This window comes from Cottoperca gobio, chromosome 12, assembly GCF_900634415.1.
Source record: "Cottoperca gobio chromosome 12, fCotGob3.1, whole genome shotgun sequence".
Lineage (NCBI taxonomy): Eukaryota > Metazoa > Chordata > Actinopteri > Perciformes > Bovichtidae > Cottoperca > Cottoperca gobio.
This window is the reverse complement of record NC_041366.1, coordinates 18228644-18251327: the sequence shown is the minus strand read 5'-3', so window position 1 is coordinate 18251327 and position 22684 is coordinate 18228644. Positions and strand designations below refer to the sequence as shown.

General features: G+C 43.1%; 1 protein-coding gene across 2 annotated transcripts in view; it reads left to right on the top strand.

Moving 5' to 3' along the window:
- Positions 1-22684, top strand: part of ap3b1a (adaptor related protein complex 3 subunit beta 1a) — a 46800-nt gene that overhangs the window by 8023 nt on the left and 16093 nt on the right. For both annotated transcript variants that reach the window (XM_029444460.1, XM_029444459.1), the window contains exons 3-22: positions 89-163; positions 2615-2710; positions 3026-3186; positions 4070-4136; positions 8315-8497; positions 8663-8815; positions 9604-9701; positions 9843-9897; positions 9975-10046; positions 10181-10243; positions 10334-10466; positions 10553-10662; positions 10778-10954; positions 12120-12306; positions 13886-14016; positions 15420-15567; positions 16318-16495; positions 17838-17994; positions 19011-19059; positions 19467-19570. In XM_029444460.1, coding sequence (XP_029300320.1) covers positions 89-163; positions 2615-2710; positions 3026-3186; positions 4070-4136; positions 8315-8497; positions 8663-8815; positions 9604-9701; positions 9843-9897; positions 9975-10046; positions 10181-10243; positions 10334-10466; positions 10553-10662; positions 10778-10954; positions 12120-12306; positions 13886-14016; positions 15420-15567; positions 16318-16495; positions 17838-17994; positions 19011-19059; positions 19467-19570 — 2397 coding nt within the window. The remainder of the gene's footprint in view (positions 1-88; positions 164-2614; positions 2711-3025; positions 3187-4069; positions 4137-8314; positions 8498-8662; positions 8816-9603; positions 9702-9842; positions 9898-9974; positions 10047-10180; positions 10244-10333; positions 10467-10552; positions 10663-10777; positions 10955-12119; positions 12307-13885; positions 14017-15419; positions 15568-16317; positions 16496-17837; positions 17995-19010; positions 19060-19466; positions 19571-22684) is intronic.

Genomic DNA, 22684 nt, shown 5'->3' with positions numbered 1-22684 from the left:
CTGTCTTTTTAAAATGACCAAGAGCATTGTTGTGTGTCTTCTCTCAGATGTTGTGTTTAATATCATTTATTGTTTGATTTGTTTTCAGCTGATTGCCAAAGGGAAAAATGCATCGGAGCTGTTTCCTGCTGTCGTGAAGAACGTGGCGAGTAAGAACATCGAGGTATGATCTTTACTGTGGTTGTCTTTGTCGTGAGTCATTTAGTTCTCGTGTGACGCAGCACGCGGGTGGGAACTTCCTCGTGCAGAACAATACGGTCATGTGTGTTGGCTTCATCTGAAAGCTTTTCCTTAATTTAGTTTTGTGTTTACTTTTTTTGTACAAAGTTAAACAGACAAACTTAAAAGAAATGGTCACACAAGAGTAAAATAAACACGAGGTAAGAACAAAGTCTCCTTTTAAACAAATGAATAATAAATCATATGCACCAGTAATGAAAGATACACCCATGTATGCTCCAACTGTATGTGTACTGCCACACTTTTGCAAACTTTCCCACGGCTTTTACCAAAGAAAAACTGCTGAATTAATGAGAATGAACATATTACAAATAGTGAAATCGAAAAAAAGAGTGTAAAAAATGAATATATATATATATATATATATATATATATATATATATATATATATATTTTTTTTTTTTGATACAGTCTACCTGTTTACTGTTCTTAAAAGTTACCAAATCTGTCGAAATAACATTTTAAAATAATAATATCAGTTTCTTCTGTCAGTGGACTGAATAAATCATCTGCATCCTTATGGAATTTTCCGAGCAAGCGTGCATTAAACATTCCTCCATAAGCATTCATGCACAATGCCATCATCTATTCAGAGAGAGTAAAGCAGTCATTGGCTGCCCACATGGGTCAATAAGCCAAATAAAGAGCAGAACCTTTGCACACCTGCAGATCTACAGGTGCACAGGAGAAGACTAAAGGTCGCAAATGCAGGACAAAAATACTGACCGAATGAAATTATTCTCTTTTTATTTTAGGTTTGACGGATTAGTTTTTCATCAGATGAAACATTATTTTGTATTGTTGAAGTATATTCTCTTATCAAGCAACAATAGCTCCACTAGTTGTATTACTGCAAATCCAGAATTGGTGCAGCAGCAGCATAAAGATACTGTAAGATTCTTTGGGTCTGTGTAAATACTGGCAGATTTGTGCACAGACTATTCCAGTGAATGACCAAACACTTAGCAACAGCTCAAGAGGGGTTCCCATGCCCAGAGCCTGTGAATATTGATTAGCAGCAGCAGAATAATCAGGTAGCATGAGGGGCAGCATGCGAGCTGGCTGCTTGAAGCCCGGCGCTGTGCAAGGCATGCAGCCGAAGCAACTCGCGGCCGGGTAGGGGAGCAGGTGGGTGGAGGTAATTGGCAGTGGAGAGCCCACAGTCACGTCTCTTCTCTCCCTCCTCGTATACACCAGCTGCTAAGGTAGTGCGAGTTTCTCTCTCTCGGTTTCTTCCACACTTTTACTCGCCGACAATATATCTCACTAGAAATGGCCTCTTCTCTCGTTCCCACCCTAATCCCTCGTCTCCTTCTCACTGCGCTGCCATTGATTCCCACTAACTAGAAAAACAGCACAAGAGCATGCAAGTTATTGGCAGTGTTGCGTGATTTAATATCAGTGCGCTTTATTTTCTTTAATCATTGCTGCACTGCATTTTAACACCACATATCATACATGCATGTGTGCGATTGGCGTCCTGGTGTTTGATTTTCAGTGCCAAGAAAGGAATAATAAAAAAAGAAATTGTAAATTAATTCTCATTTGACTGCCGAGCAAGATGTAGAGCCCTTAATCGTCGACTTCGTGGTTAAAAAATGAAATCGGTCGTGTGGTTTGTGGCCGAAGAAAGCAGATCCTTGAGGGCAGATGGGTTGTGTCTCCTTTTTATAGTGAGTAATGCCATTAATTCCAGCGGTAATGACCAGAACGATGATTGAGAACTGTGCTGCACTGCTGCAAGTCAATACTGCCTGCATTAGAAAGTATGGTGCTGATTACTAATTAAACTCTTGGCGATTGCACCTGAAATGTCACCTTACCCCTGACCTCAACCTTAAATCACTTCTTAAATGAAATTTATAAATAGATCCCGAAGTAAATCATCATTTTTCATATCCACTTTTACTGCGGTTCCTTTATGTATTAACGCTCAGCCTTTTTATATGCAGAAATCAGCTCTGATAGTTCTTCTACTTCTTGAATAGTTGATGTTAATCAGCAGACAAGGAACCTTTGGCCTCCAGTTAAGAAGGAAGCAGGACAAATGTTACGTCAGGCTTTCCTGCGAGAACAGAAGAAGCTTGGAAGCCAAAAACACAAGATAATAATTCAATGGCAATTTCTGAAAAAACAACAACACTGGAGCAGGTCTGCAGCGAGTGATATCAAGACAGGAAAAGTTTCTATTCCAACGTTTTTATCTCCACCCCTTGAAATAACAAACAGTAGTACACGCACCCTGCTGTTGTATTCATTACTGTTCATTTTATTCCTCTTACAGCTGCAGTCTTGGATGTAAAAACACGCAGCACGTCCCCTCACGGCTCGTTAATGTGCTGCATTAATTCCCCTTTATGTTTGTCCCTTGCAGCTTAAGAAGCTTGTGTATGTTTACCTGGTGAGGTATGCAGAAGAGCAGCAGGACCTGGCTCTGCTGTCCATCAGCACCTTCCAGCGTGCCCTCAAGGTAACATTTGTGCTTCCTCGTCCTCGGATGTTTGATCGTCCAGGTTGATGTCTTTTTAAATGTCTTGTACAAAACCCACAAATATTCAGTTAAACGTGATCTAAAACAGAGAAAAGCAGAACATCTCCATATTTAAGAGGCTGAAAATTAGTTATTTCTCTGTCGATCCTCTAAAACGATGCTTCTCTTTAACATTAGTGTTTCACAATCATATGATCTTTAACCCTGATATTCTGTTAAATGTTTCAGATAAAGTAATCATTATTAGTAAATAACTGATACAAATCCCCCCCCCCCTGTGTATCTCTATGACAGGACCCGAACCAGTTCATCCGGGGCAGCGCGCTGAGGGTTTTGTCCAGTATCCGGGTCTCCATAATTGTCCCCATCATGCTGCTGGCCATCAAGGAGGCAGCCGCTGACCTGTCCCCGTATGTGAGGAAGACATCGGCCCATGCTATCCAGAAGCTCTACAGGTACAGTTCTGTGCACCTGATGTTTTATATAAGGGCTGTAACGTGAGCTGCAGGTGTCGCTGGGTAAAGCCAGTAGCTGCACTCGATAGCTTGACTGGCTCTCCAGCTCATTCCTGAGCAGTTAGTACGGTGAATGTAAATGTTGGTATAAGGGGTTTTGCCGCGCAGTTATCTTGCTCTTATCAGCCGAGTCGTTCTGAGACCGGCAGGAATCAAAGAATGAACGAGGTCTTAAAATATGAGCAAAATAGTAAAACTGAACTTGAAGTTGCGTCTTTGATGTAATGCTTCATATCAGGTGATCGTTCTTTACCGAGCCAGGGCTGAACTCTCACCTGTTTACTATAAAGTGTACTTTATTTATTTTGCACCATTTTATTTGACTGTGTACAATATGCTCGATAATATGTATAAAATGGTGAAAGGTGTCACCTGCCTGCTATCATCAATCCAAAACCCCAAAATATGCATTTTACAATCAGATATAACAAATGAATAGCAGCAAATCATCACATTTAAAAAGCTTTAACTACAAAATGTTTTGACATTTTAATTGAAAAAGGACTAAAACGATGAATGGATCATCCAGGACAGGCTGGCTGCGGATCCATGACACGCACACGACACGATGATGTCCGAAATCTTGATTCTTCTTGAGTGTCTGTTATTTAGGGGGCAGTGAATACGACTGGTCAGTCACAGTCTCGTTCAGAAAATACAACGTGCTCGCTGACAGTTGATGTGACACACAGGCACCTCCGTATTCTGAGCACACAGAGGGGACATAATTTAATTTGTAAGTCCATCAAGTTTTCATGTTCTGTGAATAATTGCCATTCCTTAGTTGACAATTTCTCTCCCGCTCTCTCTCTGTTGTCTTCAGCCTGGATCCAGAGCAGAAAGAGCAGCTGATTGAAGTGATCGAGAAACTGCTAAAAGACAAAAGCACAGTAAGTACCGCACAGTGCTCGTCCCATGTTGGAGAACACAGACCACTGGAGGGCGCCCCAGTCAAGCGATACCCCCTCTTAGCTCTCCATCCCACAGCTCATTCGGCAATGCCATGGTTTGTTAACACTCACTTAAACCCACACATCTTCAGATGCTCCTTGTTAAGTGTCCATTTGGAAGGAATCTTCGCACTGATGCTCGTGTCAGCTTAATGTTCTCAAAGGCCAACTTCTTCTCTTTTTCCCCCAAAATGGACCGTAAATGAGTTGGACTCTCAAATTCCGTGTCCAGGCCGGTCACAGACGCAACACAAGCGGCCCATTAGAAGTCCGTCGGCAGCACATTAATTTGAGGAGGTCACAGTGAATACTAACGGTGTTTTAAATGCCATTTCAAATATGTAGACGTTGGCTACAGAATGCAGAGTGTGTTTTTGTGTCTGTACGTGCGAGTCATGCACAGTTTGTTGTGATTATGTATTCATAGCGTATACCTATCATTATACAAACAAAACAAGGCGGCGTAGGCCAAGGGGGGGGATGGAGAGCCCAGTACCAGATGCATAGCATATTTAGCCCCGGACGCTAACGAAGACAGATGACTTCTCCACCGTTGGAGCCCACATTGTGAGGCTGGGGACAGAGAGAGAGGGCACTATCATCACACAGATCAGTCGGTGATGAATGGCGAAAAACCCAAACATAGTGGATACGTAATAGCCGTCTAGCGATGCATTTCTATGATGCTAGGATGATACCGTGCAGCAGAAGTCTAACGACGAGGGACGTTTTATTTCCATTTCTATAAGCTGGGAGTAAAACTATGTAAGGAATCAGTGTTGTCACAGGCTCAACGTGGAGCCTCGCGTAAAGGAGAACTGATTCTACACACGTCTGCTCAGTGCACCGGTCATGAGGAGTTCTGTCATGAGACGTGCACATTGACCAGGCAGGGATAAAAAGATGCTGTTGGTGGCATTATACTTCATACTGTGACCCTTTGCACATTCCTTCACAGAACTGCACAGCTTGTTTTTCTATTGGATATTTATGTTTCTTGACTTTTGCTTTTTATTTGTTTGTTATTCTGCACCAAAACTGACTGACTTTGCACTGCAGGAAAAGCACATGTGAAACTAATTGTGTTAACGATTGCTCAGTTCCATCAACCGTCCTCGTCCTAATGTTATTAATTACACCTGCTTGTTCTGCTATGAAAAGAAATGCTGTTTAAAAAAAAAAAAAAGCTCCTTTTCCAGGCTTAAGACAGACAGTTTTTCCCGACATCTTTAGGTTTGTGTTACAATATCTGATGCTAACGAATCAATTTAACTGCAAATAAGTGAATTAATTTAGCTGATGTCAGTGTGCTGCCTGTAGAAAACGGAAACATTTGGTTATTGTTCCAGTCTGTGTCACTGTCCGGGCCTCCTGACATTTACCTTTACAGATGTGCCTGTTTGGTTAAATGGCTGTGACACATGGGAGCCTGCTTACAGGCAGGATGGTTTAAAGAGAAAATGGGAAGGCCTGATGACAGAGACAACATAGGAGTTTGTGCAGCTGTTTTACCGTGATGGATCTATTATCCAGCCATTACAAGATAAATGATCGATCCCTCCCACCGCCCCGGCCCCCTGCACCCTCTGCAAAATTGAAATGAGAACAGAAAGGAGGGGCCGGGGTGGTATTATGATCAGGGGCTAGGTGAGATGCCCATTAATTTAAGAGAAAAAAGAGGGAGGAGGAAGAGAGCAGGAGAGGAGCGAGCGAAGGGAGGATAGGCCGACCCCACACCGGGCCATCAATCAAAAAGGCGCACGTTGTCTCTGGCGTGATGACCCAGCACTCTCTGCCTCTCTGGCACCCTAATTAGAATTCATAGCAAAATAGATGCAAGGAAACGGTTTGGGCCCTTCATAATTTTATAGGAAATTTATTGTTATTAGAAGAACCATTTGCTTAGTGTGATTTTTCCATTACCGGCTTGTCACGCAGGCTAGATAATACGGTCGAGGAGGGGGAGGCGGCGTATGAACTCCATAGATTGGGGTGTCAGTTTTGTTGATGGTGCATGTAGTTTACCTTGGAGCTGTGTCTAATGGGGGAAGTTGGTAGAGAATGCACAAAGCCTTGCAACAGGATCCACATGCTCAGAAACGGTGCTGCCTGTAATAGCCTGAGAGACAGGAGAGGCCTTGGGAGAAGACGAGGGGAGTACAAATACACGCCGAATGTACTGTATGCATTCTAATTCACCGCTTTGAGTTCTTGTATCTATAGTAGAAGACGTTGGCAGAGATATTAACATAGATATGTACAAGCCATGATTTGTAGCTTCTTGCTATTAGAGCTGCAACTAACGGTTGTTTTCATTATCGATCTGCCGATTTCTTTATTTTTTAGATTAGACGATTAATCGTTTGGTCTATAAAATGTCCCTCCCATGTTCTCGAAGGCTAAGGCGATGTCTTTAAATGTCTTGTTTTGTCAGTCAAAAACATAAAGATATTCAGTTTAATATCTACAACAGAGAGAAAAGCATTAAATCTCCATATTTAAGAGGCTGAAAACATAATTTTCTGCCGTTTTTGCATGAAAAATGACTCAAACGATAAACAATTGATTATAAAAACATTTAAGACTCATTTAGATGCAGCTTCAGAATACTGTGAGAGACATGCCAGTGCATATAATTGCAAATCTCAAATTCAGGTCATACATACAAATATAAATACTTGTTTTATATTCTTAATAGATATCTCGGCTGTCACGAGATAAACACTCCGTTGCCAGTTTATTAGGTGGAGCTTCCTCAAACTAATGTCGTCTAATACAACAATGAATCCTTCATGGAGGTTATAATGCTCTTATTAAACTTTATGATCGTTTCGGAGGATGTAGCTTGTGCTGCTGTTGAACTGTATTGTGTTACACGGGAGGTATTTCTGTTAGCTTTGCCTCGTTGATACAAACGTAATATTAGAAACACCTCTCAGTATAACGCAGCGTAATTCAAGAGCGCCACAAGCTGCAGCCTCCGAAATGATCCTACACTTGAATCAACACCTGCTTAAAACTCTATCGCGTCGGATAAGATGCATTTGAATGCCAGACCGTTTGTATTCATAAAGCTTGATCATGTTATTACCCCCGGCTGGTTCCTCCCGAAAGTGTCATTGTTTGAATGTAACTAGAATTTCTGTGGGTCACTCGATGAATCTAACTTCATACATCAGTGTGAGACCATAAAAAGTAGTTGTCTGATTCCCAGTGATCCATTTATCAGTATTAGTGTGTGTGTGTGTGTGTGTGGATGTCAGAAAAGCTAATCATCACTCGAATTTAAGGTCCAGCTTTCTCGGAGAATCTACAGACGGCAGCCGTGCACACACACACACACACACACACACACACACACACACACACACACACACACACACACAATCAATGCAGGCTCATGACAATGCTGATGGGTAAATGCACAGGGTTCCCACAGGGCCACCGGTGGCCAGAAGGCTTTAATTGGGAAGACCAGATTCTGCTCCCTTTCTCTTCTTCTCCACCCTCGCCTGCCCATGATAATGCTGTTTGCATATTAATACACCGCCGTGTCACTCACTCAGTCTCACAGTCAGTCAGCAAGCCAGCAGGCAGTTGGATGGTAATGGGGGGGGGGGGGCAGGCAACCGCCAAATAGGTTAAAACATAGTTGATTATTTGCTCTCTCAGCTGCTGCTTCCTCCGTCTCCTCATTTCTATGTGAATTGAACATAAAATGAGTTTTGTACCTGAGGAAAAAAATAATAATTTATGGGAAAACACTCTCATTGATGGATCCCTTTCACAGGGTTGTGTCAAATAAGTGAGTTAAGTGCAAACCCTTTCCTTCTAATTATCAACCAACTGCTTAGAGGCTGAGCTGTGTGTATTGTAATCAATGTGGTACTGTTTTTTTCTTCACTTGGGTAATATCTGTTAACCAGTCTTTTATTTCTCCAGAGTCTTTATATTACGGCTTTTCTTAAGAGATAAAGTATTTGTTCAATTTGTCTGCGACATATCCTCTCGACTTGCAATTGACGCCGACGTTAACGCTGAGGAAGAATAAATACAAAACAGTATTTCCCTCCTGAGTTTCTCACTGATCTTCTACTTCCCTTCCTTCTTTTGTGCAGCTGGTGGCCGGCAGTGTGGTGATGTCTTTTGAGGAGGTGTGTCCAGATCGCATTGACCTGATCCATAAGAACTACAGAAAGCTGTGTAACCTGTTGGTGGATGTGGAGGAGTGGGGCCAGGTGGTCATCATCTCCATGCTGACGCGCTACGCCCGGACGCAGTTTACCAGTCCCTGGAAGGAGGTGAGGGAGGTGTTTTTAGGGAAATGTGTAAAGTTAAGAAAGTGAAGTGAACTATACAGTAACATTTTGAACAACTTGCTACTCAATTTGCTCATTTTAGTTCACAATAATCCAGTGAAGAACTTTGTGCTTTATTGTGACTCATTGAGCTGTGTGTGTTTCCAGGGCGCCATGTTCGATGAGAACGATAAGGCGTTCTATGACTCTGAGTCCGAGGAGAAGAAAGACCAGACGGAGGACAAGCCTTACATCATGGATCCCGATCACAGACTGCTGCTGAGGAACACCAAACCTCTGCTGCAGAGCAGGAACACTGCTGTGAGTTAGCCGGACACTTAAACACAGACACATACAGCCGTATTCAAGCCATCAGGAGGCGAGTGTGTAAGTGTGCTGTCGAGGTGATATAAACAATAATCAAGGTTTCAGAGTGCGGCCTCGGCTCGTATCTCACGGCTGTCTTAGAGATAAAAGCTACACTAGTGCAGCTGTAGCTCTGTATGGACGCACTTTCAAATTCACTTCCCAGTAGTAAGGCATGTCAAGATACCTTTTCTTACACAAATGCAACATGTACACCTGCACACAAAACACAAAGAAACGAGAACACACACACACGCACGCACATACACGCACACACACGCACACACACGCACACATACTGTACCTGCCATGGTGCAGATCTCCATCACCCAGGAGTCTCAAGGTCTCTGTCGCTGTGAAGCAGCGGGAGGAAAAATGCTCCCAAATGAAAGTGTTGATTAAAATGTGACATGCTGTGTCTTTACACGCGACAACACAGTGACATCCTCCATCTTCATAGATGCCTGAACCCCTTTCATTTTGCCTGCAACGATGGACACACGTCCGCCTGCTATTTAAAGCTCAGCTGAAAAATCACCTTTTATAGAGTCGTGTCATGAGAAATGTACGTGAAGGAATTTTATTTTAGCCTCGTGAGACAAGTGGTAATATACTGATGGTATCATAATAAGAATAATAGCAAACTTAAAAGTTACAAAGTGCCTTTCGGAGAGAAATGATAAAATCAAAGAAAACTAAGAGGGATTAAAATGCACATTTAATGACACGTCTGTATGTTTCAGGTGGTGATGTCTGTCGCTCAGCTCTATTGGCATTTGGCCCCTAAGCACGAAGTCAACATCGTCACCAAGTCACTGGTTCGACTCCTAAGAAGCTACAGGTAATGCAAAGTGAAAAATGCTCCCTTCTCCCGAGTCAGCTGTGATGAAAGACTTACCAACCTCCTTCGACACAGAGTTCACTGTGTATCTGCGTCCATGTTGTTGATGTCTGAATATTGTCTTTCCCCTCTCACACACAGAGAGGTGCAGTACATTGTGCTTCAGAACATAGCCACCATGTCCATTCAGAGGAAGGTAAGTCTGCAGAAAGATGATGCTTTGTTGATTTGATTGACGCAGGCGGCCTAATAGTAGGAATTATCACCACACAGGGGATGTTTGAGCCCTTCATGAAGAGTTTCTATGTGAGATCTACAGACCCGACACACATCAAAACTCTGAAGGTAACTACCAGTTTATCTTGTACATTGTGTGCATCCTATTCCATAATATGGGCTCAAATGAGGAAATAATGTCCCACGCTAATAACCCTAACCTGTGAAAATCTACCATACCTCTCCCCTTATGATTGGTGTAGTTGGAGATCCTGACCAACCTGGCCAATGAAGCCAACATCTCCACTATTCTGAGGGAGTTCCAGGTTCGTGTTTGGTTTCTTTGTTTTTGAGACTTGGGGTTAAAAGGCACTTCCTGGTGACCGTTTCTCCTCATTGTCCTCGTCTCTCTTCAGACCTACGTGAAGAGCCAGGACAAGGAGTTTGCGGCGGCCACCATCCAGGCCATCGGCAGGTGTGCCACCAACATCTCCGAGGTGACGGACACTTGTCTCAACGGTCTGGTGCTGCTGCTCTCCAACAGAGACGGTAAAATGCATTTGGCATTTCCTTCCTTTTGGTATATTAACCTGCCGTGCTGCTTTTTGCGTGAACTTACCGCGTTCTCCTCGCAGAGACCGTGGTGGCCGAGAGCGTGGTGGTGATCAAGAAGCTGCTTCAGACTCAGCCCACCCAGCACAGTGAGATCATCAAACACATGGCCAAGATCTTCGACAACATCACTGTACGTGTCGTTTGTTCAACATCGACGTTTAGACGGGAAGAAATTAATACGTGGCAATAAAATGACAAGTGCAACTGCTGCTCTTTCTCTTTCTCTTCGTCACCCGACATCCCAGGTGTCCATGGCCCGAGCCAGCATCCTGTGGCTGATGGGAGAGTACTGTGAGAGGGTGCCAAAGATTGCACCCGACGTACTTCGTAAAATGGCAAAGACTTTTACAGCAGAGGAGGACATCGTCAAGCTGCAGACGGTCAACCTCGCAGCCAAACTCTACCTGACCAACTCCAAGCAGGTACAACATTAAAGATCAAGTGTGTTCCCACGCGAACTTGGACCAATGAGGCTCATGTCTGAATGTTGCATGATTGTAGAGAGAGATAAATCAGATTCCTGGCCCCATGAATCGTCTATTATGTTTTTTTTATTTCACAAGACGCAGCATTGTCTTGCGGTAATTGAACACTTCTGCAACTCGCAGCTAAATGCTCAGTTTAAATATACAGCTGTGAATGAGACAGCTTTAACGTAATGGAGCATCTCCTTGCACAGCTTGGTGTCTACAGGCCCATTCAGGGAGATGGGGGTGATTTTGGCCTCTGCGCTGGGTTTATGAGCCCAGACGCTGCCTCCTCAAACGAGCACATCATTACACCTCTTGCTCCTCGTAATGTGTCGGGGCGAATAGAGAAGGAGAGAGAGGGAGAGACAAAGACCCTTCAGAAAAGGATTTGCGTTATAATGTTGCCTTCACGGCAGCAGTAATTCCTGTTTTTATGCCTGCCTAAATAATGTATGTCAAGTGCTCTTGCTGTTTTGGGCCAGAGGAAGGGTTCTTTATTCATCCAGGGTGAAATAAGAACCAAAATATGGGAATGAGCAGAAAGAAGGGGGTAATGGCAATCCTTTTCAAAGTGGTTGCACATAAAGTGTAAGGCTATATTGTAGTTTTATCCATTTTTTGGTAATGGGACGGAATAGAAGAATGGGAAATATGCTAAACTCACTTCAGTCAATTTAGATGAGAAGATCGTTACCTCTCCTGCATGTTCCCGAAGTACAGAGCTGGAGGTAGGAGACAGTTGTCTAAAGACTAGAAACAGATTGAATCCAAAGTTCAAACATACACTGACCAACACCTCAAAGCTAGCTTATTTAATTCAAACAAAAGCAGTAATGTAGAAATGACACGTTGTGGTTTTAAGGGGACTGCAGCTGCTGTGCTTCTTGGCATATGGTGACCTGAAGCGTTGACTTCCTGTACTTGCCCGACAGACATGAAACGTCCATCTATTCCTTTGTTAAAGTGTGTTTTCTCTGCTCTGCTGAATCCGTTTCATAAAACTTTTCTCACAAATGTTTTGCCTTTTTTTTTTTTTTATCCTTGTCTACCGTCTTACATGTCTCCTCCAATCTCTTCACATTGTTCACACGCCATCTCTGACCCCCCCCCCCCCCAGACGAAGCTGCTCACCCAGTACATCCTGAACCTCGGCAAATACGACCAGAGCTACGATATCAGAGACCGAACACGCTTCATAAGACAGCTGATAGTGCCCAACGGGAAGAGCGGCGCCCTCAACAAGTACGCTCGACGCATCCTACTGGCCCCCAAACCGGCCCCGGTGCTTCAGTCGTCCTTCAAAGGTACGTTCAACCTCTTATCCTTATTTTTTAGAATGTATTAAATCCTCCAAATAGGTTGAATATTAAAGATAAAATACCATTCCTCTCACGTCTGGTAATTCATCTAAAGCCAATCACTGAATCCATATTAACTGGACCTCTATTTCACTTCCAGTGACTCTATTTCCAGTCGTATGCAAAGTTCATTCAGGCAGTGGTTTTATTATTCTGGTGCGTCTGTCTCTCTGAAGGGCAGTTAGGTCAGACCCCTTTACCTTGGACTAATGAGATGGGTAAATTATTGAGCTAATGCTAACCTTTTACAGACACTCGCAGGGAAAGAAATCTCTCACTCATTTAGCTGTCTATATATATTAGAATAGATAGATGGTATAGTATAAGAGATCTAATATAATGCTATACTATATCTAGATCTATATATATAGAATATATATATAGGATAGTCTCTATATAATATATGTAGGTCTATACTCTCTGTCTGTGTCTCTCTGGCTCTTCTAATCTTCTCTGTTCTGCTCTATCTCTATCTTCTCTATCTCTCTCCCTCTCGCTCTCTCTCCTCTCTCTGTCTCTCTCTCTCTCCCTCGCTCTCTCTCTCTTCTCTCTCTCTCTGGCTCTCTCTCTCTCTCTCTCTCTGGTCTCTCTCTCTCTCTCTCTCTCTCTCTCTATCTCTGGCTTCTCTCTCTCTCTCTCTGGCTCTCTCTCTCTCTATCTCTTGGCTCTCTCTCTCTCTCTCTCTCTCTCTCTCTCTCTCTCTCTCTCTCTTCTCTCTCTCTCTCTCCTCGGCTCTCTCTCTCTCTCTCTCCTTCTCTCTCTCTCTCTCTCTCTGTATCTTCTCTGTTCTCTCTCTCTCTCTGTCTTTCTCTTTCTTCTCTTTCTCTTTCTTCTCTCTGTCTCTCTTCTCTCTCCCTCTGGCTCTCTGTCTCTCTCTCTCTCTCTCTCTCTCTGTCTCTCTCTCTCTCTCTCTGGCTCTCTGTCTCTCTGTCTCTCTCTCTCTCTCTCTCTGTCTCTCTCTTTCTCTCTCTTTCTCTCTCTCTCTCTCTCTCTTCTCTTTCTCTTTCTCTCTCTTCTCTCTCTCTCTCTTCTCTTTCTCTCTCTTTCTCTCTCTCTCTTCTCTCTCTCTCCTTGACAATAGGGACAGAAACTGCCTCCTAAACATTAAAATTCAGAGGCAGTTTGCACCTACTGGATGTTTATGGAAAGCGTTAACCACTCCCTGTCATTCTTAATATTCACAACTTTCTTTTTTCTCTCTTCTTGGTTTGCAAAGCACAGTTTTTTTAGAGCTTACCTCCCCAAGGAACAGACACTGATTATCTTCCTGTGCTGACCACGGGGGGAGAGAGAGAAGAGCGAATGTGTGTTTGTGTGCGTGTGTGCACAAACACATAGAGCTGATATTTAAAGTAATGAGGAAGCCGAGTGCTTATATTAAAGGCCTCTTTATGTATACAGTGACACTTAGCCACTGGCTCCCTCATTAAGGGCAGATTGAGGTGACTTTGAATCCTCCTTTATTTCTCTCCCGCTCCTGAAACATCCTTTTGTTTTGCTTTTTTGTGTGTGTCATTTTCCTCAGATCGAGACCGTTTCCAGCTGGGCACTCTCTCCCACAGCCTCAACATTAAAGCTACTGGATACCAGGAGCTCTCTGACTGGCCCGCCGTTGCTCCTGACCAGTCTGTGAGGACCGTGGAGGTCATTGAGCCCGTAAGGAATCCACCTCCCTCCTCCCCTTGTCATAGTTTTACTTCATTCTCCTCTGATTCTAACACAACTGTTTGTTTATCGTCTCTTCACTTGCAGAACGATGCATTTCTCGTTATGTCTGACAAACATTAATGAGGCAACGCTTTGGTTTCCTCTTGTTTTGACAGTAGAATTGTGGGCGGTGTTTTTTCAACTTTTGTTTGGCATCTGACTTTCACTGTCATGGTTTATACATTCGGGCGGCAACAATCCGTTATTAAGCAGATTAGTCAGATGATTAAGCGCCATTTTGACAGTTATCGTTTTAAGTAATGTATTTTCTTTAGAGAACTGGCTCCACCTTCTCCTGAGTGAACAGTTTGTGATCTTACAATGTACATTACATAGAATAACTTCAATAGAAGAGAGATTTGCATCATAATTAAAACACTTGGGATGAAAGGCAGAGCCGGTTTATGGGTAAAGCACCTTTTTAACCCTCAAATATCTTATTCCATTGTGCCCGACATCTAGCACAGCTTTTGAGTTACTTTGCTAAAAGTGCACAGCTGTGTAAAATATTACTGAGCCTTTAAAAGAATATATATAACTACATATTTGTGACCACGTTTTAAAGATTTACTACAGTGGGCATCAGTGTGATTGACACACGGACTGATGATTATGTCTTTATATGGGATAAAGAGAAATGTAATTGACGAGCCTCATCCTTTTAGACGAGTTATAAGAACACAATAAAAGGATTTTTTAATTTTTATTAAACAGAATAAAAGATGAAAATAAGGTAAACGGATTAATACATTTGACATTATTATTTTCCAGCCTTGGTTTTTTTTATACGTATCAGTTTGTGCTTGAGAAATGAACATTCATTCCTCCAAACACATGAACGCTTTGTGCCTCGCTATAAGTTTTAAGAACAAAAAATACAACAATTAAGACCTTTTTGTTTTTCAGTGAGGGATATTATTGATTCTGTTTTTTTCTCCGAGCACCGGCTTTATCATTGTTAGTTTGTAGCAGCTAATGGGGATCCTAATAAAACAATAAGCAACAATAAAACAACACAATCAACTTTCCCCCCTAGCTTTAGATATCAGGTTGATTTAACAGAGAGGATATCTGGTAACTTGGGAAATCTGTTGTCCTGGACAAAATAAAAGCAAAGACTGATTGTTAATTTAGTTAATTGACTAATTTCATTGTATCTTATTAAAGCGATTGAGAGGTTTAAATTTCCACTATATCCAGCTCTTCACACACTGCCAATGACAAGCTTTACTTTGTTTGAATACTTGGGTCTGTCATTGCAGTTGCAGAATTAGTTTTCTTTACATTAAACACCTACAAAGCAATAAGCCTCTGAATGCTGTAGTTCACTTCCCTTCACTTTATCCGTTTAGGTGCAAGAGTGGGCACCAGTAGTTGGGAAGAGCAAGAAATCCAAATCTGATAACAAGTTCTACTCGGACGATGAAGAGGAGAAAGCAGAGGAAGGATCTGAGAGCAGTGAAGGCAGCGGCAGCAGCAGCAGCAGCAGCAGCAGTGAAGGTTTGTGTTTGAAGGTGCATGTTTTGGTCTAACAGCTGTTCTCCTCGCGTATGAATGTATTAAAGTTCTAATCCTTAAGTTTTCTGATTGATTTAGTGACACGTGGTAAATGCAAGTGCAGTTTAATACTACAGGTCCCAGAATTCAAAGCGGCAAACACTTGTTGAGCAGCTCCAGACATATTACAGAGGAGCAACCGGTGACATCAGTTTACAATGCAGCCGATACAGAAGAAAGTTAATAATAAGAAAGTTACCCTGCTGAGGAGTTGGAAGTGTCACAGCTCATTGTGGCTGCTCCTTCTTGTTTCATTACTTCCTTCAATATTTAAAATGTTTGAATTTATTGTTTTTTTTTTTTTTAGACACATTTTTGATGAACGATCGCTGTCAGTTGTAACTTAAGTGACAGAAACATTGCTTTTCCTGCGACTGCTTCACAATAAGAGCCGCCCTACTTTATGCTTTTAATGTGAAGCAGCAGAGGGTAATGTTGAGTTTTAGCAGTAACTTCATACAGCTCTGTCACGATGTTAGGCGAGTGAACTGTGATATCAATGAGATACAGTTACAAACAGTAATGCTGCATTACATGCATGCCTAATTTCATGTGAATCCTCTGTGTGCATGTAAACGCAATTTGAAAACTGGCCAGTAAAGGCGTACTCCGCCACTAACGATGAAAACTACTATATATATATATAGAGGTAATTACAGAATGTAAACACTGACATGCTGTACGTCTGTACAGAGTCTGGCAGTGAGAGTGAGGAGGAAAGCAGTGAAGAGTCGGAGAAAACCTCCAGTGACTCTGGAAAGAGTTCCAGTGGATCTGAGAAAAGCTCCAGTGAATCTGAACCTGAACAAAAACAGAAGAAAAAGACCAAGAAGGCACCACAGAAGAAGATCAAGCCAACTGCTGCTTTCAGGTACTGTTAAAACTCCAGATGTTTCATGCTTCTTTCTCTCTTTCCTCTTCCTCACTTAGCTAATTAGACGTGTGTGTGTGTGTGTGTGTGTGTGTGTGTGAGAGAGAGAGAGAGAGAGAAAGAGAGAGCCACCAGAGTCGTAGTCAACAACAAACGCGATCAGTGCTTTGCTGCATCAATAAGCTCAAACACACATCTGTGACCTTTAAGGAGGTAAAGGTGTAGTCTGTGAGCCTGCACACCTCTTGTACTGTATATGCACCTCTCTCTCTCACACACACACACACACACACACACACACACACACACATGGACACATCCGGCTGGCAGAGTTGCTAGAACATCATTAGTGTGAGTTCCATTAACAAGCTAATCAAGGAGAATTTTCCTCCAGTAGCGTAACCCACATTTACATGGCTAATGGATAATGACTTTTGATTGGTCATTTAACAGCCTGGTGTTGCCAATGAATGAGATTTGAGTCATTACTACTGAATATGCTCGCGTACACTCTCTTTACACACGGGCACATTTAGTTTCTTATGCACTCTACTTCATTTGCTCACGAACACACAAACTCACACAGAATGTACCTGATCCTGCTGTGTGACAGGCCGCCGGCTGACCCTGTTCTCTCCATTAGAGAGTATAATTAGAGCAACTCACCCCAGTGCTCAAACACACACAAACACGCACACACACACACACACACACACACACACACACACACACACACACACACACACACACACACACACACACACACACACACACACACACACACACACACACAGTAATTAGAGCAGCTCACCCCAGTGCTTCCACAACAAACACAGCATAATGCCCTCATTATGGCCCAGTCATTTCAGGCAGGGCCTAATCAGGCCCACAGTGATTTATATCACTTTTTCCTGTTCGCAGCAAATGAAATCTGTAGGCCAAATTAATACTGGCTTTTCATCATCGCCCAAGTTAAAAAGCCAGTTACCGTCACAATTCCCCTCATTAATTTAACGGCTGAAAATCCCAGGCAGGCGGAGTAAACAATCATTATCGGGACAAATTGAAGAGGGACAGAGCAAGTGAAAGAGAGAGGAGAAAGATGGGAAAGATCTTTTTGAGTGAACGCAACATTGAATTAGCTCCACCAACAAAAACAAATTGAACGTTGTTGTTCTGACCGGGGCCACGCTTAGGCTTTCAGACACAGGAAAGATATAAGTTTGCTTTGCCCGGTGGCCTCAAATCATATTCATGGCAGCTGTAAAAGCAATACATGTGCAGCACTTGCATTTTCACACGTGCGTTCTATTAGTTTGTCACTGTTCTCGTGTGTTTTCAGCGACTCGGATGAAAACGGAAATGGTCCCGTGGCTCAAGCTAGCAGCTCGTCGGCTGAGAGCTCCTCCGGCTCGGAGACGGACTCCGAGGACGACTCTGACTCAGACTCCCCCACAACACAGCAGCAGAAGAAGAGAGACGGGAAGTCCAAACCCAAGGTGACTACATGTTTTAGTTGGTTTAACTGAGGAGAGCAGGAGCAGGCGAGAGTGAGCCGCACAAATACAGAATGTTGCACAACTCTTGCTTCTGACTCCAAATAGAACAAACGAGTTTGCCAAGAAATGCATAAGAATATGAAATTAATGTGAACAGGGTTAATGGAGAAGCTCGTTTTCTGGCTCTGACGGTACAAACATCAGGTTCTCCCGGGGAGTTGTTGCTCCCCCAGACACGCATGTGGCGAGAGCGTTGAAATCACAATTTATATTGCGGGATATGATTTTAATTTGTCCCCTTTTTCAGCGCTCGCCATCTTTCTCTTACCTGTTATTCTCGTCACATTATTTCTCACCCTCCCTTTCCTTTTCTGCACTATGAAATTCTCATTTCATACAGTTTGTCATTTGGACACGGTCTATGAATTATGCATATTTCTCGCTCTCTCTCGCTCTCTCGCTCTCGCTCTCTCTCGCTCTTTCAGACCTCCATTTACTAACAAGGTTTCCGTCTCTATTACCGCCACCAAGCGTCAATCAGAGAAGATCTGATAAGATACGGCTTCTAACTTTATTGTTTGTTTTCACTCTCATTCCTCGCTCCTTCCTGTCTGCCCAGCCTGCAGAATGCAGAGTGGAACTTTATGGTTCTTTATGTGACGTGAATGGATCCTCGGTTGGTTAGGACGGTGTGGAGACAGGGTGATAAAAGCGTTTGTATTGGGCCTGTTGTGGCGCCAGCTACAGTCGTGTGTTGTAATTCCCACAAGTCAACACCTGGCGAGCCGGCCTCAGTCGCACGAGGTGGCGTGTATCTGTTGCGACGCGACGCTGTGCACGACTGGTCACTGAAGATTCCTGACGCGTTGTATAATACATGCAGAGAATCTGTTTTTGGGGATGAATGGAGGACACGGCAGAATTGAAACATTCCTCCCACTAAATAGTGCTTTTTGTTGTCAGTCGTCATTTTTCCTTCTTCTGTTTTGTTCACCGTCACTGTGTTTGTTTTTCAGGTGGAAGTGAAGTCCAAGATGGAAGTCTCCTTACTGGATCTAGACGACTGTGAGTTTATCTGCACGCTGTAAATCGTTACATTACATAAGTTATTGTGGCACTAATGAGCAGTTTTTATATCAACAGAATCAGATGACTGTGTGATCTGAATTTAGTGACAAACCCAACTTTGTTTTGGTTTTACAGCCTGCAAATTCTGCATCGTCAGCACAAACAGGTGGTTGTCGAGCAGAAATAAGCTGCTGATGACAGCAACAATAATAACAACAGTACATTTGCGTATATGAAGTTTTACAGTAACATAAACTGCTGTTAACACGTTGTATTAATGGCAACAATGACGTCAGTCCTTGAAAGCATACAGGCCTGCAGCTTTGTTAAACCGGTCCACACAGGCGACACCTGCGGAGTTTGCTGCTTGTGAAGCTTAAAATGCCTCTTTCTGTTTTCTTTAGTTTCTCCTGCTCCCACAAATGCACCAAAGTCTTTAGTTGTCTCTTTAAGCCTGCTGTCCGACCTGGAGGGTCTTTCTCTCTCCAACATCCCCTCCGCCATGCAGGTTAGTGACCAGTATACTTGTGTGTGTGTGTGTGTGTGTGTGTGTGTGTGCATTATCAAACACACAGAATGACATTTCCTCCATCATTGTGTGTTGAGTGTTCCTTCCTCTGTGACACTGATGGAACAGCAGAGCAGCCTATGAGATGGTGAAATGAGCTTCTCTCCCCTGTGCAACATTTCTGCTCCAGACGCCAACTAGTGACCTTTTCTGCCTTCTTATATTTATAGCCAGTCAGGACGGCACAACTGCTCTTCCTGTTTCCTGTCTCTCTTATAGTCTGTCTTTCTCCCCCTCGCTGTCTTTTGCTCTTCCCCACCCTTGAACTCTATTTCTGCGTCTCATCTATATGTCGTCCCCCCCCCCCCCTCTCTCTCTTATCTCCCTCCTCCTCTCTGTCACCTTCCATCTCTCTCTGTCAGATGTTGTGTCCCTTGTGTCTCGGTGTTGTATATATCTGATGGTTGACCTTTCCTAGTGTGACGGCTCCTTTCTCTCCTCAGTATGTGAGCGACTCTGCACGTCTGTATATTTTGTATCTTGTCTTCCCCCCCCCCCCCCCCCCAGGGAGGAAAATGTCCAGATCATTCTTTCTGCTGCCGCTGTGTCTGTTTTGTGTCTCGCAGCCTGGTCTGTGGGGACTCTGCTGTTTGACGTTCATGGTGTTTTTAATATGGTCAGCATTCACACAGGTGTTGGGCTTTTATTTTGTAATTGAAGTGAATTAGATTTATTCCAGTGATGTGTTGTTAATGGATTACTCATAATGATGAAGGGGGGGGCTGCAAGTAACGATTACTGATTAGTAATGATGCATGGTTAATCTGTGGATAATTCTTTTGATTAATCATTTAATGATTCAAATGTCTTAAACACCACAAGTTCCCAGTTTTTGCTTCTATCCCAACAAGAAGTCCAAAACCAAAAGAGAACGGTTTTACTATCAATTATTTACATTTTTCATTGATAAAATGTTGTCCATTTATTTTCTGCCAATTAGGGCTAGACGATGTGGACACTTATGTTATTATAATAATAATAATAATAATACATAATTATTATTATTCATAACCTGTGCAAAAGTTTTAAGACACAGCCCGTTCATTTCACCTTTCTTTATGCTGTGCAAAAAAGCAACTTTTTATCCATGTATCTTTCTGTTTTATCAGAAATCCTTTGTTAGTCCCACAACGGGGACATTTATCTCGTCACAGCAAAAGAACATATGAAGTAAAAAGGCAGGACACAATAATTAAATGGAATAAACAATAATATAAGTACCAAGTGAGTATTGCACATGGCAGTGATAACTGCACAGCAGTGGTGGAACAGTGTGTTCTTGGTGTGGGGGTCTACCTCTCTATCTGTCCATGTTTGTATGTTCCGCTCTGCAGAGAGCTGCTTGTTGGGCCAAACTCCGCCGAAGAGCGTTAACTTTATCCAAACACTCGTCCTTTCAGCTCGTGCAGTTCGGCATGTTTTGTGCTGTAATGACGCTCAAGATTATTTTTCATCACCGCAAGTACGTCCGCACAAACTAGACACACTGGCCTTTTACTTCCTCAATGAAACAATCGTTGGTCCATTTCTCCTGGAAAGTGCGACATTCTGCATCCACCTTCCTCTTGTTCTCGCCACGCTGCGTTCACTGACGTCAACGACAGTCTCGCTTAATATTGAAGTTTTTTGACATGACGTGATCACGTGATGACACGTTCCGCTCGCGTTGTGTTCAGGGACCCTGACCGTGGCCAGGAAAAACGGTCAGTCGCCCGTTTAAACATATAGACATTAGAGTTAAAGCTTTATGTATCTAGTTGTTTTTATATAGTGAAAATAATACATTTGTCTCAGGACTTTTTCAATGTAAACAACACATGATGTCGTCTGTAACTCTTTAAAAACCTCATGTAGAGCAACAGAAGAAGGATCTGCAGACAATAAGGGGCCTTATCTACAGAGCAGAAGTAGAGTTACAATATTAGAGCAATAGTTTAGCATTTTGTGAAACATTCTTGTTTGCTTTCTTTCCGTTGGCTAGATGAGAAGATCAATACTACTCTCATTTATGTACGGTCAATTTGAAGCTACTGCCAATTAGCTTAGCTCAACATTAGGACCGGAAGAAGACTTTCAGTCAAACTGAAGCAGTAAACACTGTGATGGGGATTTTAGATGATGTGTAAATACTGGAGGGAGAAAGTGATGATTTCTCTAAGTCTGTGTTAACTTTTTATGGTAAACAATTTGTTTTGCCTGCAGGTAAACAAACGTCTTTTCACAAGCTGCCTGAACCGCCTCGACACTGACTCCGAGCTCTGGTCTTGTACTTGGCTTTACTCTATATTCTGCGTCTGCTCGTCAGTCCTGCACGCCTGTCAGTCAGTATGATTGACAGCTGCTCTCAGGCCAGTGTTTATGCAGTCTTGTTAGTCACTCTCTCCTCCTCCTCAGGTGAAGGCCATGGAGTAATAGAGAATAGAAATGCAGATTAGAACAGGGAACTTTTTGCACATCAACATCTGATTTAGAGTCAATTCTATGCATAAATACATGATGGGCATCGGGATTCATAGACAAGGGTAAATAACCTCACCTTTATTCACACTCGCCCCTCCCCACGCATGCACACGCTTACACACACACACACACACACACACACACACACACACACTGGCCCCAGTGTCATTTCTATTTCTCAGCAATCTGCCCACAGAGGCAGCGAGTCTGTCTCAGCTGAGCGCTCGGGCCCTTTTAGAGAATTACTGCATGGTTATCAAAGGCATTTAGATTAACCCTGGTCACTGTCTCTGACCCACCTCCTCTTCTGTCTCCTCCTCCTCTCCCCAGTTTCTGCATGCTACCGTTCTCTCTAATAACATTTTGACATTAGGATCTCTCACAAATGCCTCTTTAATCCCCGCCCACCTCCCCCCCCCCCACCCCAAACCTCTTCCGACCGGTGTCCGTGTGTGCGGCGGGGTGGCTGAGGCTGATAACTTTTCATTCATAATTAGCAGTCAGCGAATGGGGCTGCGTTGGGGGGAAATTGAACTGTCAGCGGCGGGGCGCACGGCGTTTGACCCCATCACGCCCAGAGGGGGCCATCATAAT